The sequence below is a fragment of the Pantherophis guttatus genome, chromosome 7, assembly GCF_059756535.1.
Source record: "Pantherophis guttatus breed Tessera chromosome 7, ASM5975653v1, whole genome shotgun sequence".
NCBI classification, from domain to species: Eukaryota; Metazoa; Chordata; class Lepidosauria; order Squamata; family Colubridae; genus Pantherophis; species Pantherophis guttatus.
Window position 1 is genome coordinate 33,499,944 of NC_142069.1, and position 20,165 is coordinate 33,520,108.

Below are 20,165 nucleotides of genomic sequence, written 5' to 3' on the forward strand. Positions count from 1 at the left end.
ATGCATGTCTGAACCTTTTGGCCAAAATAAAAAGCTTTTTCTGATCTTGAAATTCATCTCATTTATTTTTTTGCAACAATCTCATTTTTTGTTTTTTAAAGATTTCGTTTATTATCTTATTGAAGATAGTTTAGCCATAGAGGTGAGATAAGATGTACTTTCCAAGGATAGTTTCTCCTTAGATAAATGTAGTTTCAGAAAAGATAGAGGCCCTGGCAAGCAAGAAAGGCAACCTCATATGTGGAATTTGAGATGGGGCACAAGTAACTGAGTAGGCGGGTGATACTTTAAAAGGCTGATTATAATGTATATAATGTATGCTGGTTACTGGGGGTCTCTGTGGCCCCTTCATCTAACTTCCTATCAGAGATGGAATGAAACAGTTCCAGAATTTCTTCAGTGAAAGTTTCTTAGAAACTGTCTTTTGTCTGGGAGTTTCCTGCTGGCATTCTCTGCCCAAGAATATATCTAAGCACATGGCTTAGATATGGACACCCTGGACACAACAGTTTCAAAAAAGCAAAATAAAGATTATATCTCATGAAAATCCAATGCAGTACAAATAAAGAGTAGCCATGCTGATTTGTTGAGTAAAATAATTCAAAATCCATGACGGTGCTATTACTAGAACTAATCTAAATGCTATAAAAAGTGTGGAAGATTTTGAGTTATATATAGCTGTGTTTAGCTTTAATATTAAATATTGAACTAAATTCACGTATGTATTGTTTATCTTATTAAAAGCATTATAATATTGTAGTAACTTGTTTTTTGAAGTTGGGGAGACAAAATCCTCGTAATACGAATTTTTAAAAAGAAGTGTACAATATACTTTATATTTTTAAAACTGAGAGTCCTAGTTTGTAAATGTTCAGGCAAATAATTTGGCTTTCACAAAAAATAGAGTAAGAATTAATATTTAGCTAGATTGAAGTGCTTGTTTAACTTGCATATAATTATGCAATTTACAGCAAACATTTCTTTTTTTTAATGCATTAGTGGAAATGCATTTTTAAAAATTTGGTAGAATGTTTTTTAAAAATAAATGAAGGTATTCAGTTCATCAAAAGCATTAAAATATTGTATATCTTAAGCTTATTTTTTATTTTTTCCCCTATTTGTTCATGTTAGGTGTTTTGTGCCAGCCATGGCAGTTTCTTAAAAGGCCACCAGATGGGAGCAAAGAGAGACTTTTGATCCCACTGGTGGGTCAAGGGGCTCCGGCCCCTGCAGCCTCATTGGTAAGGGAGGAGCCTTGGGCCCCTATAAGAACCCCTGCACAGGGGCTGTTTTTTCTGCTCTTGTTCTAACTTCCTACAGGAATGATCCATGGGCTCAATCGAGGCATGGATGCCTCATGCCAGGGAACCCATTTTACTTTACTTTACTTCTAAATAAAGACTTAATTTGATTGCATCCTTGCGTGCTGCCTTTTCTTGAAAGCACCCTCAACGAACCATCGATCTTTGTGAGATCCCTCACAAAGTGGGAACAGAGGATGGTTTGAGGCAATGCTTCCAAGCCAGCAGAAGCAAGTTGTCATGGAGGTTCCAGCAAGAACTCCCAAGAGGTGGATGGCATGAGATCCCCGATTGTGACCAGAAGTCTTCAATCAAGGATGGCAACCCTGCATCCAGTCCCTGATGCGAGCTTCGATCCAGAGGAAGGTACAGATGATCTCTATGCCCTCAGAGGACCCAGCGGAATGCAAGGGACCCCTTCTCATGCTTCCCTGCAGCTGCAAGCCACAGAGGAAGGCATGGAAGGCCAGCAGTCCACCCAGGACTGCCAGGACACTGGGGAGGCGGCCAGGGACCAGGCCACCTCCAGCGTAGACCAGCTCACTGGTGAAGAATGCAGAGAGCTGCTACAAATGCTCCTAGCAACCTGAGGGATGCCAGGAGCCAAGCCACGTGGGACACCAACACAGGGGGCCTCTGGACACCGGGTAAGTGTTTCCCCAGCGCCCAGGAGACCTCTTAACATGACGCTGGCCACCCTGGGGGCCCCCGGGGCCCCAGAGCTTTTCGTGGGAAAATTCCCACCAAATCATGACCTGTAGCTTCCGGATCCAACCGGAAGCAACATGGCGGCCCCCAGGCTACCTACTCCAGCGAGGCTTGGTGGGCCTCAGCTAGGCCACAAGGCCCAGCAACCAATGGCAGCCAGCCAAAGCAGCATGCAAACTGCTCGGGCCCCCCCCACAGGCAAGCCTCGAAGTCTGCCCAGCCGCACCTGCTGCAGCGGGCATCAGGGCCGCAATCCAAGTCCTGGTTGCGGCCCTGGAGGCCATGACGACCGCAACCTCAACCTCGGGGGCAGCCAGCCTCCCTCACTACCCCCAGGAGACCAGCAAGGGGGGGGCATCCAGTCCGGAGCCCCCCAGCCACAACCCACGCCTTCAGAAAGTCCCAGAAGAACCCCTGGGGTCTCCAGCCTTCCCAGCACCCCCACCGAGGCAATGGAGGACTCACCTCAATGACTTCAGGGGGCCTCCAGCCGAGCCTCCCACCTCCCAAGATGGCTGCCTCCTCCAGAGACTTCAGGACCAACGGTGGGCCCCTCCAGGCGATCCTCAGCATTTTCGGGCTTTTCCGGCCCCATCCTGCAGCCTTCGCCCCCTGGTAAGTGTTCCAGTACCAGGGGGGCTTCCAGAAGACTTTTCAGAGTTCCACAGGCCTGGACCCAGGCCTGGCCCTGAAGCACAGAGAGAGAGGTCCGCTCCCGTCGGCTCCTGGGCTGGAAGGAGTTCTGAGCATGCTCAGTTGGCCCCATCTGAAAAGGAGAAAAATAATCAGAGAAAAATACCTACACTCGCCAGCAGAGGGATCCCTCTCCCATATATTTCAATGGAATCATCCCAAAGGTACCAAGGACAGCAGAATGGACAGGTATTTTCTGCTTATTCCTTTTCTTCAGTACTCCCGAATAGCTTTGAAAAAAACTACATCTGGAGGATGAAAATTTTAACATATGGAATAAAGAGATACAGGTATGTCTCAAAAGAGGGGACCCTAGAAATGGTTCTAGACCCCCCACCTTTCCCTTGGGGGCCTCAAGAAGAGTGGTACCACAGGAAAGCCTATACCACTCTACTGAGCTCACTGGATGCTAAATTGTACCCCAGCATTCCAGATGGGCTCACAGCTGGAGAAATTTGGGGGTTGTTATATAGCCTATTCAATAGTGATAGCTTGGGCTCCACCACAAGACTCACAACAGAGTTCTATAACACCAAGCTGAAATTTGGGGCTAGCATGGCTGAGCACCTGGGAAAGTTGAAGGCACTCAGGGCAAAACTGGTGCTCAGGGACTACCCTGTGACTGAGGCCAACATGATCGCTGTCATTCTGGCATCCCTGGACAAAAGTTGGGGCAATTTTATTGTCTCACTAGAGGGAACCAGAAAGGAAGCCATGACTCTGTCCTACCTCACAGGGAGGCTCAATGAGGAAGACAGGAGGCGTAGAGATGCAGGAGAGTACACCAGGGCCACAACTCATTACATCAACAGAAGGCACCAGAGTTCAGAGCAGGTTAACGCTCTACCCAAGTGTTTCATCTGTGGCTCTGAGGAGCATCTGAAGAAGGACTGCCCCCATTACCAGCAAGGACCTAAATGTGGTTCCAATCAAGGAAGGGGCAGGGAGCAGAGAAGGGGGCCTGGCGGGGGCAAAGGTGGTGCTAAGGGCAATTTTGTGTGTACTACTTACCTCACCCCTGCCACACGGGCTGATGGCCCCACTGGCCTCTGGTTACTGGACTCTGGGGCTTCATCTCACATTGCTAACATGAAGCAAGGTTTTAAGAGGTTAAGGAGAATTAACTCCTCTGTCAAGGTTGCCAATGATAACAATGCTTTGGTTGTTGGGGAGGGCACTGTCTCTGTACCAGGGCTGGGCAATGTTGAAGGTGTATTACATGCTCCCTCTATCGCCAATAACCTGTTGAGTATAACCAAGTTATGTGATGATGGCAGGCTGGAGGTATTGTTTTGCAAAGGGGGAGGTCATGTCACTCGAGACAAAAGGGTCATTGGGAGTGTTACCATTATGAATGGTTTGCCATATTTCTCCCCCAAGTACCCAGCCACAGGAGACAGCTCACAGGGTGCCACCTCAGAAGGGGCCTGCGCGCAGAGAGAGAGAAAGGCTCCACAGCCAGCCTCACAGCCTTCCAAGCCTCAGCAGGCACCTAAGGCAGATAAGCCCAAAAAAGGGCGTAAGGAGCCAGCACCGCCCAAGGCAACCAGAACCAAGGGGGTGTCAGTGGGAAAGCTGCTCCATACTAAATGTGCCCACCTCTTACATCGGAGGTTAGGCCATGCGAGCTTCCCAGTGGTTAAAAAGATGGGGGAATTCGCTGAGGGGATTCACCTCCAAGATTGTGAGGTGTTTCTGGACTGTGCCATCTGTAAGAGGGCAAAGAGGAAGGCCGCCCCAATACCTAAGGTGTCACTGCATAAAACCCAATATCTATATCAATTAATACATGTTAATTTGGTTGGGCCATTTACACCGTCCCTAGGAAAGAGGCAGTATTTCCTCACTGCTGTTGATGATTTCTTGAGGGACGGCCATGTGTATACCCTCCCAGAAAAGTCTGAAGCCTTTGATGCCATAAAATCACTGTACAACTACATGGAAACTCAGTGCAAGACAAAGATCGTGCAGCTGCAGAGTGACCGTGGGGCTGAGTTCATGTCCCGAAAATTCCAGAACTGGATAAGGCACAGGGGCATACTCCATTTTCGTACAGCACCTTTTACTCCTGCACAGAACGACGTTGCAGAAAAACAAAATGGCATTCTGCAGACTATGGTGCGCAGCCTGATTGCGGATGCTGGGGTTGTGGAATTGTACTGGGCGGAGGTGGCACACTACGCCAACTACGCCCTGAACTGCACCTGGAGCAGCGTTGTGAACCAGACCCCATATTTTCTGGTCCACGGAAGGAAGCCAAATTTGGGACACTTGCGTGTGTTTGGCTCCTATGCTTGGGTGCACATCCCCAAGCAGCTGCGGAAGAAGGGGAGATCCGTCTCCCAGAGACTGAGGTTCTTGGGCTATGCCCCTGGCTCCAAGGCCTACCGGTTCCTGGGAGAAGGGGGCAGGACTGTGACCTCCCAATCTGCCTCCTTCGAAGAGGACTCCAATTGGACCCAGATCCACTCAAATGATCTGGGCCCATACATCAACCAGTCCAGCAAAGCCGCACCAACCACGACACTACCTGAGACAACCACAGACCCTGCCACCGACGAGAGCGAGGAACAGGAGAAGAGGTCAGCCTACCTGGTCCAGATGGGGAGGATGAGCCGTCCAGTCCTGAGGGGGAAGACACGCCACCTTCACCTGACTCTTCACTTCCAGCGACGCTTCAGAGGCCCATGATGCCCAATGCCTGGGACCGAGAGCCTCCACATCCTGGTCGTGAACAGCCAGTCGGCAAGGAACTGCAGAAGAAAAGGGCAGTGAGTGGCAGGAGGTCAGAAGGTCAAAGCGGTCCAACAAGGGGGTCCCACCAAAGAGAATTGACATTGGGCACGTCGCATCCGTCAACAGCGTCGTGGTCACCCCAAAGACTTTCTCTGACATCCAGGAGCTGCCCATTGAAATACAGGAAAAGTGGCAGCGCGCGATGGAACAGGAAATGGAGAGCCTGAGAAAGCTCAAGGTCTTCACCCCCCGGGCAACCACTAAAGGAGAAGAAGGTCATTGGCACAAGGTGGGTTTTCAAGGCCAAACCACTTGCCAATGGCCGCTACCTGTACAAGGCCTGCTTGGTAGCACAGGGGTTCGCCCAACGCTACATGGAGGACTATAGAGACCTACTGTCCAACTGTCTGGGCAGAAAGAGTCAAGGCCGCCCTCGTAAAGGAAGTTACCAATTCAACAGCCTACCTCCACGCCAACTTGGACCGGCAGATCTACCTGAGGGCCCCTCCTGGTTACCAGCAGGAGGGGGGAAACACATGGTTACTCCAAAAAGGATTATATGGCCTCAAGCAGTCGGGGAAACTCTGGTACAACTGCCTCAAAAAGGATTTAGAGCGAATTGGCTTCAGGGCATCTCATGCAGATGAGTGTATTTTTACGCGTGACACCAAAGGTAATACAGAATGGGTTTTAGTCTACGTGGATGACCTCCTATACATAGGGCCTGGCAAGGATAGGTGTGATGAATTTGCCAAGGTCCTGGGGGAAAAGTTTACCCTGAAGTCCTTGGGGCGGGTTGACAGGTATCTGGGTGTGCATATCTTGGCCACTAAAAGGGATTTGCGTTATCCCAGAAAGAAAAAATTGAGGAGTTGTTGGCCAAATGCAAAATGGCAGAATCTAACCCAATGCGTAACCCCATACAAAGTGATTACTATGGCCACGATCACAAAGACAGCCCTGACTTCACAGACAACAAATTATATAGATCTGTGATTGGCTCCCTGCTATACATTATCAATTGGAGGAGGCCTGACATAACTTTAGCTGTAAATCTATTGTCCAGGCACGTGGAAAACCCAAACGAATTCCACTGGAATACTGTCAAGAGAGTACTCAGGTACCTCAGGGGCACGGCCGATGCCCTCCTTATGCTGGAGCCAGAGAAGGGGAAGCCAGCCCAGCTCTCCGCTTACTCAGATGCAGATTGGGCTGGTGACACCAAGAGTAGACGGAGCACCTCTGGTTTCCTCATACTGCTAAATGGCTGTCCTATCCATTGGCATGTTAGGCAGCAAAAATTTGTTTCTTGCTCCACAGCCGAGGCAGAATATGCCAGCCTATCAGACACTGCAAATGACTTGATTTGGTTCAATGCTCTGATAACGAGCATCTGGGCACCTCCTACTCTGCCCATCCAAATTCAGGAAGATAACACGGCTGCAATTGGAATCTCTGGGGCATACGTGGTGGGCTCGAGATCCCGCCACATACACATCTGCTACAAGAATGTCAGGCAGTTTGTCAGAATGGGGTTTGTACATATCAAACAATGTAATACAACCAACCAGTTAGCTGACCTGTTCACAAAACCTGTACCCATTGACCGACACAACCTTCTGTGTAAGCGTTTGTGTTTGGTTCTGTTAATGACGTATCTGCATGTCTATGACACTTGCTCACCCTCTCACTCATATTCACCGTCACCTGTCATTGGCTGGCAAGAAGGGGAATTGTTAGGTGTTTTGTGCCAGCCATGGCAGTTTCTTAAAAGGCCACCAGATGGGAGCAAAGAGGGACTTTTGATCCCACTGGTGGGTCAAGGGGCTCTGGCCCCTGCAGCCTCATTGGTAAGGGAGGAGCCTTGGGCCCCTATAAGAACCCCTGCACAGGGGCTGTTTTTTCTGCTCTTGTTCTAACTTCCTACAGGAATGATCCATGGACTCAATCCAGGCATGGATGCCTCCATGCCAGGGAACCCATTTTATTCTACTTTACTTCTAAATAAAGACTTAATTTGATTGCATCCTTGCGTGCTGCCTTTTCTTGAAAGCATCCTCAATGAACCATCGATCTTCGTGAGATCCCTCACAGTTCATACATTCAGCTATACCAGGGGTGTCAAACTCAAGGCCTGGGACCAAATTTGGCCCGCAAGATGCTTAAATCTGGCCCACGGGACCACCCTGGAAACAATGGACCAGCCTGCGATGCCTCTGCCAGTGAAAATGGAGCTTGGGAGAGCTGCCCGTGGCCCTCCCAAGCTTTGTTTCCACTGGCAGAGGGTTGCAGGAGACCGTCACAGCCAAAAACAGAGCTTGGGAGCCCATTTTTGCTGGCAGAGTGCTTGGGCCACTACAGGTACCCCTGACACAAGTGACGTCAAGCTTGCCACACCCATCCTGCCAACACACACACACACACCCGTCAAGGTCAAACATAACTTTGATGCAGCCCTCAATGAATTGACATCCCTGAGCTATACCAAGTGTTTGACTGAAGTAATAATTCAAATAGCTACTAATTATGACAAGGGAAATGTATATCAACCCGAGGATTGTGTTTTGGTGTGAGGGGTAGTCTTACTGAAGTCAAAAGCCCATGGGGCAAAGAAAAAGTTTATTTGGACCCAAGGAAAGTTAGCTGACAGGCTTGTCTCCAATCCTAAGTAACAGGGAAGAGATGAAGCTTACGGAAGCCCTATGAAGGAGTTTAGTTAATTTTGTACACACTTGACAGATTTTCAGAGATGGTCCCAATGAAATGAGAAAGATGAAGCTTCCTCCCCTACCTCCCATCAGTTATGATCCAGAAAAATAATTCTTCCTCTGGCATTTAGGCTTGAAAAGGCCCACTGTTGAGGCTAAAAAAGGAAGACTTTTTCATTTGCTTCATTTGGCAATCGAGGTGGTAAACACCTGGACCTCCTTGGCCAGTCAGATTTGCCCAAACGATTGACAGTGATAAAGAAAATAAAAATGTGCTAGATATTCTAAACTTTGTTCTGAGCTGTTGTTCAGTAGGAATGATTTTTAAAACCTAAAACCTGTACTGTTCTTAAATTGTCAGTTGCCTGCTATAAGAATTATCCCAAACTATTCAGGTAAGAATGCTTTTCAATATTTTTTAAGGCTGTACTAATTATAATGGGTAGTAGGCGAATTATAATGGGTAATACAATAATTATAATGGATTAATTTGTTAGAGTTCTTGTACAATGCTTTATGTTCTCCTCCAGTTTCTTGTTCCACCCATAAATTGCAATAGGCGTTTAATGGGATAAACCTGGCATATAAAGGACACCTTGTTTTAAAAGAAATGTTTTCTCCATTCCAATGTATCGAAATATGACCTGTTGTATTAGTTCACTTGTTTTTTGCAAGATGACAGCATTGCTCAAAATTGTGTTGATTATAACTTTGAAGCAGAGCCTTCACTAAGTTGCATTCCTAAGCAACTAAATGTATTGAGATCTGATGACATATGGGGTTCACGTAGAAAGCATAATTGATAACAGAAAATAATAAAGGTAGGATACAAATGAACAAGGCAGAAGAAAAGTAGTGACTATGCAAATTCAGACATCGTATATTTGAAAAGAGAAACTTTTCCAAAGAATGCTTCATTCGAAACTTTATATATTTTTTCCTTAATGAAAGATACTTAATGAACAGTACATTGGCTGGGTCAATTTACTTTATACAAAATCTTGATAATAATGATTATATTAATTAAATATACATAATAATATTCTTTCAGCTTCTCAGATTTACATATACATTGTAATTATAATATATTCTATTTTGTGGCTGTATATAAAATGGTGTTTTTCCAATTTCTACTTTTTATGTCTTATTACCAGCCTCTGATACAACAATTCCCATATTAAGAGGTATGATGTATCTATCCATCATCCCTTATTTTTTACTTTTTAAGCCTCCATAATCATAATCTTGACTTCTAACATTTACTTATACATATTAACTGTAATAGATTCTATCATATAACAGTATGCATAATAACATTTTTTCAATTTTTAATTTCTAGCTCTATTTTTAGTCTTTAGTAAAACAAATCCCATATTAAGATGTATTCTATATCTATCCATCATCTCTTGCCCTTTTTAGTATTTCAATTTTTATTGACTTTTTAATCAGTCTCCCTTGCTCCTCCCTTGGGATCTTGTATCCTACATCACTCATGTTTAATCTAAATGTCTTCCTGCCTCCACATCAGCCTCTTGCTGTCTGCTCTCTAAGATACCCATCAGAACCTCTTTGGTCTCTGGTAAGGAATCTTTCTTTTTGCTCTCTTCTACATTTTGGCTGCTTTAAAAATCATTTATCTGTTCTATTTTTACTGTCTCTTCTATATCTTGTGTTATTTGTTGGTTTTCTTCTCTCTTCTCTCTTCTGCTCCTTCTGAATTCTCCTCTACTGTTTGAATTTTTTGTTCATCATTCATTATCATTTTTTGGCAATTTCCAAGTCTGATCTGTATCATGCATCAGTTAGATCATCTCCCTATGATTCCTTATCATAGTTTCCTTAATATCTTGAAACATTAATAGTATTTCCATTTGGGGTATATTTATTTCTTCTTATTGTAACATTTTACTTTATTTGGTTGGCTAAAAGTTATTCAGTAATCCATCCAAATCCCAGAGTCCCAAGTTTTCAAGAATGTCAAAAAGTCAATGTTAAAAGAATTTGCTCAGTCCCTGAACTGTTCCTCAAAATCCATAATGTTTGTAATCCTCAAAGTCTGTTATTTTACTCCTTCTGAGTTATATAACTTTATAAGTCTTGTTTAATTTCCACCCCCCTCCTTTCGCCTCGTGGAATATTTTATCAAATGGTATTTGTAATACAGAATGGCCCACCAAATTTCCCCATGACTCATTAACTCACAGAATCAGGTGTTCAGTTTCAAGGGCAATTCCTATTCTTTATAATCCACATTGTTTTCAAAATTTCAAAAGACTCATCAATTATTCCTAAACTGCCAAAAAGTAACAAGTAGACACAACAGGAAAAACAAAGAGACGACCTTCCAGATGTTGTTTACCAGCCCTATATTAATATAATATCTTCTTTGGCCAGGAGATGGTGACACAGCTCTAAATTTCAATATCAAAATGGGGCTGCCAGCTGATTGTCAAAGTTCCATACAAAGAAAAAAAAAGTTTTTCTTTATATAATTTCTCCCAACAGTCAGACAATATTTCCAGCAGATTTAAGTCACTTTTCACAAAATAACAGATTCCAGTTCAGTCTTTAAAAACTTCATGTTGTTCCATTAAGATTTCATTTCTCTTTTGGGTCTATATTTTATCTCCATGTGTTAATTCAGCACTTTCTCCACGCTTCAGAGTCTTTCAAAAATTATTTTGTTTAAAGTGGGTCTCTAATAAAAAAATTGAAAATTGTCTCACTCAGTTCCAATCCACTGTTCACAAACCGCTCCAGCTCATTTCTTTCTTTGGTTGGCCCAGCTTTGGTCGGCCACAATGGTCGTTTCTCTTCTTTGTTGGTCAGGAGGGTGCCTCGGCTCAAGCAGAAGAACTATCACTCTTCTGCAATCATCAAGGTATTCCTCCTTTCTTTGTCACCCCTCCAGGGTGACTTTGGCTCCTTAGGGCCCCCCAATGAAGAGATATCGGCTGGGATTTCACGGAACTCCCGCTATCTTGACCGACGCCAAACCAGACATTTCCATTTAAAACTTCTTTTAAAAGAGCATAAAAAGATAGAGCACCAGTGCTGGCAAGTGCAGCCAATGTTTCTCAGTCTGCTGGTAGGTGATGATGCAGTTAGAAGTTTGTTCTTCAAGAGATTTGGTCAGACCTAGCTTTGATGTAGAGGATATTGGATGTGCTCTTTGTAAATGTGCAAGTCAAACAGTAGGCAAGATAGATAACATTGGGGTAGGCATCTTGTTTAAGAATCTTCTTATTTGTCTTTCTTGTCCATTCTCTGAATAGGATGTTTTTCCTATCTTATAAACTAATTGTAATATTGAAACAAAAAGCTGATATGTGTGATTTTTCACAATATTATTTTGATTTGGTAAAACTGATTGTTTCATATTAAACTTAATTACAATGTTTTTCAGAACTATACCGTACTGAGTCTTTATTGCCATGTTAGCATTTCTAGAGTTGCTGTTGAAAATTTTTATTTGTATTTTTGGGATTCATGCTTACTTTTGTTGGTCTTTTCATGAAGAGGGAATTGCCTTAAAACAAGATAGTGAATCATATTTATGATAGTAATTATAATTATTAGCTGTGTTATCATTAATAAACAATATTGATTTAACAAATTAAAATTTATAAACTTGCAATCATAGATTGGAGAGCCGCACAGTAAATAAAGTCTAATTAATGCCAAACCAAACTTTTAAATAATGAAAAATTTTAGTATTTGCACAAAGTAACAGGAAGACTTTATATTTTAATTTGTTCATTTTATGTTAGTTATGTTTAAACATATATGTAGCCGCCCATCTTATAACATACCCTGACTGGCCCCAAATCAAAAATTAAAACAACATAAAACCATATTAAAACTATAAAATCCAAACACATTAAAAACCAAAAATCAGGCTCCATCAAGCTTCCAATATGAAGTTGCCTCATCCGAACACTTGGGGGAAATCCAAATCTTCAATGTTTTATGGAAAGCTAGAAGGTTAAAGGATAAACTTCAAGGGGGAGGGGTTCCATAAGCAGTGACTGCCCTGGAAAACTGACATTTCCTAGCTCCCATAAGATGACAATATTTAAGAGAATGGATTGCCTTATCTGACCATATAGGATAAAAAGCTGTCCTTAGGAAAAGGGAGTCCCACAGAAAACCTGGCCCTGTAACATATAGGGGTTTAAAGATGATGACCAACACCTTGGATTGCACTGGGAAGAAACTGGAAGCCAGTGTAGCTTGGGCCCCAGAGAGTTACCTGGGTGAACCTAGGAGTACCCATCACTGTGCCCACTGCTTTGTTTTGAACAAGTTGAAGTTTCCAGGTGGTCTTCAAGCACAGCCTCATGTAGAGTGCATTGCAATAATCCAAATGGAAGGTGACGAAAGCATGAATGACCATGAGCAAGGCCTCTCAGTTCAGGAAGAGGTGCAATTGATGCACTAGATGAATCTGTTGCAAAGGATCCCCAAGCCAGAGCTGCCATCTGCTCTTTGATCAGGAACTGTGAATCTAGGAGAACTCCCACATTATGCACCAGCTCAGTCTGGGAAAGTGCCACCCTCTCCAGAATCAAAGATGAAATATCATCTGGACCTGGGGGGCCAAAACCCCAAAGCCACTTCATTTTGCCAGGGTTAAATTGCAGCTAGTTCCTCCCCATCCAGGCTTTTATATCCTCCAGACATTCAGTCAGTACCGCCACAGTGTCACCTGTCCAGCTAGGGGTAGAGATATATAATTGAGTATCATCAGCATACTGATGATATTGGGCCTCATACCAACAGAGAATCTCCCCTAGCAATTTCATGTAGATCTTTAAAAGGAGAAGTGAAAGGCTTGAGCCCTGGGACACACCATATTGAGCTCTCCTTTCCTACCAACAGCAACTAGAACCAGCTATGAAAGAAGGAGGAGGCCACTATAGCACAGTGGCCCCACTCATAGCCCCTAAATCTGGTTATAAAGGATACTATGGTAATTATCTCCAAAGATAATCAACAAGTATGACCAATGGTGTTTCAGTGCTGTGGCTCAGCCTGAACCCAGACTGGAAAGGGTCCAAATATTTTGCTTTATCCAGGACCTTTTGCAACTTTGCATCAACCACCCTATCAACAGGCTTCCCTAAAATTGAAAAATTGGAGACTGGACATTGTCTAATACTATGGCCTCTTGAGAAGGAGGTATACCACTGCCTCTTTGGGGAGCAGATGGTAACATCCTGTCCTGTAAAGAGCCATTAATCACTACTTGGATCATATGCCATCTCTTGGGAGGCCTTCTCAAGCCAGGAAGAGCATGGATCCAGAACATAACTGGCTGAGCTCACAGCCCGAAGGAACCTACCCACTTTCTCAAGAGCAACTGCCTCAAATTCCTACCTGATAACAAGACTCAAACATGCCTCAATCACTTTCATAGGGGTTCCCAGCCACAGTCTAACTCTGAGCAAAGTCAAGAACTTTGTCTGACGGAAGCCAAGAATATTCAAGAACAATCCTCAAAGTGACACTGCCAGGGATCCCTTAGCTTTTCCTTACCCAGGAGGGACCTGATTACAGGAAATAGGGCTGCCAGCCACCTCCACGCAGATGCAATAAAGGTGGAGAAATAATTACATTTCATTGCCCTTATCACTCATTTTAGCCACAATTCCAATAAGACTTATTGATCTATAGTTTTTTGGCTAATCTTTGTCACCCTTTTTATGTAGGTAGATTATAATGGTGATTTTCCATCTGACTGGAATGCATCCTGTATTGTTTATATGAGTGATTTTAAGATTAAATTAGGATGCAACCATCCTCTATTAACCTGTCAAGTTCAAAACAAAAGACAAGAGTGTTGCATGGAAGGAAACAGATTTCTAAATATAAACAATGACTAAGAAAAGTATCTCTTCCATCCATCTTCCTCTTTATAATTTTTTCATAATCGAGGAATTAGAGTTTTTTAACACTATATTTTGATTTTTCAATGTTCTTCTTTGTATCCTTACAGATCTCCACTACGCTACTGTATATTGGTTGGAAGATGAAAAAACTTTCCAAGTTAGGGATGTATTAGACAAGAATGGTGATGCTTATGGCTATTACAATGACACTGTACAATCTACTGGATGGGGGATACTTGAGATCAAAGCAGGCTATGGTAACCAGCCCGTAAGCAATGAAATATTCATGTACGCTGCAGGTTTCTTGGAAGGCTACCTCACTGCTTCGTAAGTAGTTTGGTAAACTAAATTGACATTGCTTAATTGATTATCTAAAATGTGGGTTGGACTTTTTGGATTTTTGAAAAACACTCACTCCCTTGTTATTTGGCTTGCTGTAATCACAAGTTCCAAAATATCCTAATTGACCAAACTTGCCTCTAAAACAGAGACATAAATCCATTTTGATCCCGGTTTCTTATTTTGCCTTGGAGAAAAATGATAGACAAACCACATTAATTGTAAACAATTTAGATATCATGGCAAGCCATGATTAGAACAGTAGGAAATAGGATAGGGGACTGTGCATGTGAAAGAAGTAGCTTAGTTACTTATAATATGTACTTTTAATACAGTACATATTAAGGAAAGATTCATCTCCTGGAACAATAGACAACTATTGTCTATAGGTGGACCAGACCAGAAACAGATTCCATGGAAGCCTAAAACTACCTTTTTAAAGATTGGCTACAATAACAGAATCTTGCAAAATTGATTTGCTTGCCTTCCTCATGTGAATTATAATTTAACAAGGCATTAAGGCAAGTGATGTTTTGACTAAACTTCCCTAAATTTAGGTTATTCTAGATTTACAGATTAAGAATTTGAGGTCCAAAATTTGAAGGGCACTATGTTGGAGGACCCAAAGTTGCTTTTTCCAAAAAGGCAATTGGACTTTTATTCCCTTAGAAAATGTTTTCCTTCTCATTCAAGAAGCTTCTTCAGTTCTAATCAAATTCTAATTCTACTGTAGTTAGTCTTCAATTGTTTTATCTCTATGGCTTGATTTTTTTGCCTATAGCTTTGAGCAGGCAAACCAAGATTATTGGGCAGAATTAGCATGCCATTTGTAGTACCAAATGAAAGAGGATTCAAGCTAATTTAAGAAAATCTTATGAAAATAACTTGAAATGTATCATTTTAATTAGGGTTACTATGAGTAGGGTGGGAAGCCTGCTTATTGTTATTTTACATACAAAATGAAATTATGCGTAGTCTTTCTTATTCTTTATATTAGAATGTCACAACTGTTGTTGTACTAAAGATACAAGTTAAGACATAAAATTTATCAAGTTGTGTTCATATTGACAAAGCAAGACAAGTGAACTAAAATAATATTTCCCGCATATTTCTTTCAGGCGAATGAGTGACCATGTTGCAAATCTGTATCCTCAGCTGATTAAGAATGTCATCATTGAACAAAAAATAAAAGATTTTATGCAGTATGTATTCTATTGTCAAAAATGTTCCCATTCATAAATAGCAATGAAACAAGTGCTACAATACGGCTTTAAGAATCCCCAGTTAGAATGTTTACTAAGCTAATTCCACTTGCTCCAGCAATACATAACTAAATGAGGAACAGACAAACAGAATTAGCAGGACTCTGTGCAAGAATTGAAGCTAAAGCATGTGATACAAGGAAAGGTTATGACATAATAGATTTACCACATTTCTAAAATGCCACAAGGCTTTTTGGTTTTGATGCAGAGTTGACAGTGTCTCCAGCACTTTAGGGTCATTATATTTAGCAGAGGAAATGTATCTGTGATGTTTGAAATTATCAAAACTTCTTAACAAAAGAACATGTATTAATATGGTTTGTCCTTTGTTCCATTACTTCATTATTCTATAGCTTGAGGAGAGCATTATCCTAAACATATTTATTCACAAGAAAGTCCCACTGAGACATAGAATGGAGCAAACCTTAAGTATCTCAGTAGTTCTGATCAAATATATATCCTAAACTCAGATTTGTTCCTATATAGGAAACAGGATGAGTGGACCAGGCAGCAGATTAAAAATAACAAGGATGACCCCTTCTGGAGAAATGCAGGATACGTTATTGCTCAGCTGGATGGGCTGTATATGGGAAACGTGGAATGGGCTAAACGGCAGAAAAGGACAGTAAGAAGCAATATGCTGTTTTTCACTTTCAGAAACGGAAATAGAGTTTAGTTCAAGATTTAAGTTAAGCCCAAGTCTTTCTGCTTTCTATACAGAATATGTAAAACATCCTTTGTGTTACAGCTGTTCCATTTGATGTAGAAGTTAGTTGGTACAGCCCCAGAGTAGCGCATTACTCAATAATCCTCTAACCATTTAGGAAGCTTAGATAGAAGATGAACGTCTATCTGCAGTTGCTATACCACACAGGGAAAGTGCTGTCATTATAGCCCTAATTTTGGAATGGGCTGGGTAACCTTCTGAGAGTCAACAGGATGTTGTCACTGAATTAGCAAGAGGAGAATTCACTGGATACAAATAGCTTTCACCTTTATTTCCATACTCAGGCACAGCATGACAGTAAAGACATGAATAACTAAACACATTTTCTTTCCTTGACTCAGCACTGCAAGAAAATACGGAGCCTGGGGCTAATGGAATCAGGGTCAATACCATTTGAAGTGAAAATAGCATTTATCCCCTTTGAATTAATTTTTCTGAAAACGATTTACAGAAACTGAGAAGGAAAAATATTTCTTGATTCTAACCATAATGTTAATAAAAACATTTTTATGAAGTAAATGTAACATAACAGTTGAAAACTATTGGCCTCTACTTTTAAGTTCAAGAAGTAAACCCAAATAATTGCCTGTATTTTTAATTTAAGATGAACATCTGAGTTCATATTCAAAAGAAGGAAATACCCATCCTTTTTGCCCTCACTGTATTAATAGGTATCTATCCCCCCCTGGCCCTCCAGCCTTAATTTAGCCTTATTTGTACCAAAATCAAGAATGATTTGCCAATGATGCCACTGGCAGAAATATTGTTCATGGCTAAATACTGGCAGTTTTTCCCAATAAATGCAGATATCCTGTAAGTAGAAATATAGTTTTTTTTGTTAATATTATACATAAAAACCCAATTTTTAAATATGTAGTTTGTTTAATTTTTTCCACTATGCCGGACAAAATCATGAGAACAGTATTAAATTATACTCTTTACAAATGATGAAAATAGAAACCAGTTAGACAAATAAAAGATTGTATTTGTTTTTCCGAATTTTGGATAACACTATTGAGCAAAGTAAGCTGCATATTGAAAGATTTTATAATAATATGTAATTTTTTACTGTACATCGATAGTCAGATACTGTTTTCTTGTTGAATTTGGATTTAAGTATTTTAGTGGTAGGTTTAAAGCTGGTAAATTTCTTAAAATAACAAAAAATAAGATATTTGAATACTATTTGGATAATTATATGTAGATACAATATATTTGGATTCTTGTATGTACACACCCAGTTATTTTGTTTGTTCTCCGATTTTAATATTGGCAAATAAATTAAATTCTCTCTAGCTCATACTTAATTAAAAAGTATATATTCAACTTTCATATAATTCTTATCCCTGTAAAATGTATAGAATTTCAGATTTGATCTGTATCCCCACATTTAAGAAAAAAGTAATTTATTTTTTTCTTTATTATATATGAAGAAAGGATGTGAAATTTTGAATTTTTCAGTGTTGCATAGTGATTTTGATTAGGAAATCTATTTTTATGGTGGATTTATTATATTTTGCAATATTTATAAATGAATTGACAGTTTGCATTTTCTGTTAGGATTTTATGGAAATGAAATAAAAAAGGAAGTAAAAAGGATAAATATTGATAATAGTTTATATTATGCTGCACTCTTCATCACTTACATCCTATTCTCTGGCTCTTCTATGATGGAAACTCCTTTATCAGGGAATACAGGTAGTCCTTGACTTACACTCAGTGGCTTAACAGTTGTTCGAAATTATGGTGGAACGCCAAAAGCTACTTACGTCCCAGACCTGTAGTTATGACTGGGGCAGCACCCCCATATTCATATGCCCTTACAACAACCACATGGATGCTGCAGTGCCACCCTGCCTATCTTCTCCCCCATCCTGCCCACTGGGTCTCTGCAGGAATTTCCCTCTCCCAATGGCTCCCTACTGTCCTTAAACCTGATTTCCATCCTACTAGGATCCAGACACTCCTCCTCACTTACCTTTTCAAGAGCTCCGAAGCCTTCTATAGTGCTGGAATGGGTCACTTTGTCACTTGGCTACATGGCTTGATTCTAGAATTGTGCCACATAGGTGAGAGACAAACCATTCTGTTTTGCTACTTTAGCACAGTTTGCACAGCCCTGCAGAAACTTTCTGCAGCCCTGTGCAGTCTTGTTAAGACAATAAAACAGGGCAGTTATCTCTTGCCTGTGTGGCCAAAACTCGGAAGCAACCATCAAAACAGTGGCTGTGAGACAAACCACTCTGTTTTTCTGCCTTAATGAGGTTGCACAGCACTGCAGAAAGCTGCAGAAAGCTTCTGCCACATTCTGCAAACCACACAAAAACAGCAAAACAGAATGGTTTGTCTTGCATCTGCATGGTGCAATTCTGGAAGCGGTAACACTATCAGAATGCAATTTGGTGGCTGAAAAAATGGCAACTGCTCCTAGAACCTTGCCATATGGCTGATTCTGCTTCACTAATTCAGTCCGTGTAGGATTTTGAAAACCTCTCAGGTTCTGGAAGCTCTGCTTCCAGAATCATGTCACATGGCCGCTCAATGAAGCAATCTGTTCCAGTGGTCTGCAAGGCTTTGTGGACCTTCACTAAGTTTTGGGAGGGCCAAGGCAGGCAGGCCTAGGCCTGTGCTAGGCCTCCAATGGCCTTACTCATCCCTGAGGCACCCTATGGTCCATTTCATGACTGCACATTCTTTTAACAATTGCATTGGGGAGAACAGTGATGGGGGATCATTCAGTGAGATATTCACTTAATGGCCATTGCGACATGCAACTGTAATGAACAGGCTCTGTTTCTGCAGCACTGAGCAATCTTGTTAAGGCAACAAAACAGGGCAGTTTGTCCCTTGCCTATGCAGCAAAGACTTGGAAGTTCAAGGATTACCTATATGCAGCACTTTGAGCTACCAGAATCTGCTGACAAGAACTCTCTGAACTCTTTACTCATCTACAGGGCTGAACTAAGAAAACCCCCTTGCTCATTCATTCTATAGCTCAAGGAACAAATATTCTTTTTCCCTGTATCTGGTTATCTCTAAATGAGACCCTAATCAGTAAAGTTGTATCTGAATAAAGCATGTTGGGTAGTTTTAGATCCAATTTTCTGTATAAACTTTCTTTATGAACTATTATTTCTTAATTTTAATATGAATGTTTGAACTAAAACATCACTGCTGTTGGACTTTAGGTTTCAGATTCCCAATTTGAAGACAAACTGGCTAGGCATGGATTATTTCTGCCTGTCAACACTCATGTAGATAAAACTGAATCTTAGGTATATTGTTATCTTTTTCATTTCAGCCTCTAACTGACTTTGAAATTAGTTTCCTAAATGCAATTGGAGATCTGCTTGACCTCATTCCTGCCTTAACCTCAGACTCAAGAAACAATGATTTTCTTTCTATGCCAGAAGTTTCTAGGATGTATCAATGGGATATGGGTCATTGCTCAGCTTTAATCAAGGTGAGAGCATTAGTATTTAAAAAAAAACTTTTACTTTAGGATTACAAGGGCTGATGAAACCGATCACAGCACAATCCAAGCAGTCTACAAATATTAATCCATTATCAATACAACCTGCTTATTCTCCATTATTCTTATTACCTGGGGTTTCAGGAGCACTGCTGTAACCAACTGAATTAGCCAACCCAAAAACGTTGATTCATCTCTTTCAACAGCTTAAATAGCCTAATTCTATTTATTCAGAGGCCTTTCAATTTAATGCAGGATGTGAATCCAACATGAAATTAGGGAAACCAAAGCTTCACATATTACTAAGTAGCATGAGAATCCATAAAAT

The 20,165-nt window shown here is 41.5% G+C and overlaps 1 protein-coding gene across 4 annotated transcripts in view; it reads left to right on the forward strand.

Annotated features, from left to right (window-relative positions):
* The window catches only part of PLBD1 (phospholipase B domain containing 1), a 36,713-nt gene that overhangs the window by 9,101 nt on the left and 7,447 nt on the right, over positions 1 to 20,165 (forward strand). For all 4 annotated transcript variants that reach the window (XM_087873915.1, XM_034403533.3, XM_087873917.1 and 1 more), the window contains exons 2-5: positions 14,145 to 14,364; positions 15,495 to 15,578; positions 16,125 to 16,263; positions 19,667 to 19,828. In XM_087873915.1, coding sequence (XP_087730041.1) covers positions 14,145 to 14,364; positions 15,495 to 15,578; positions 16,125 to 16,263; positions 19,667 to 19,828 — 605 coding nt within the window. The remainder of the gene's footprint in view (positions 1 to 14,144; positions 14,365 to 15,494; positions 15,579 to 16,124; positions 16,264 to 19,666; positions 19,829 to 20,165) is intronic.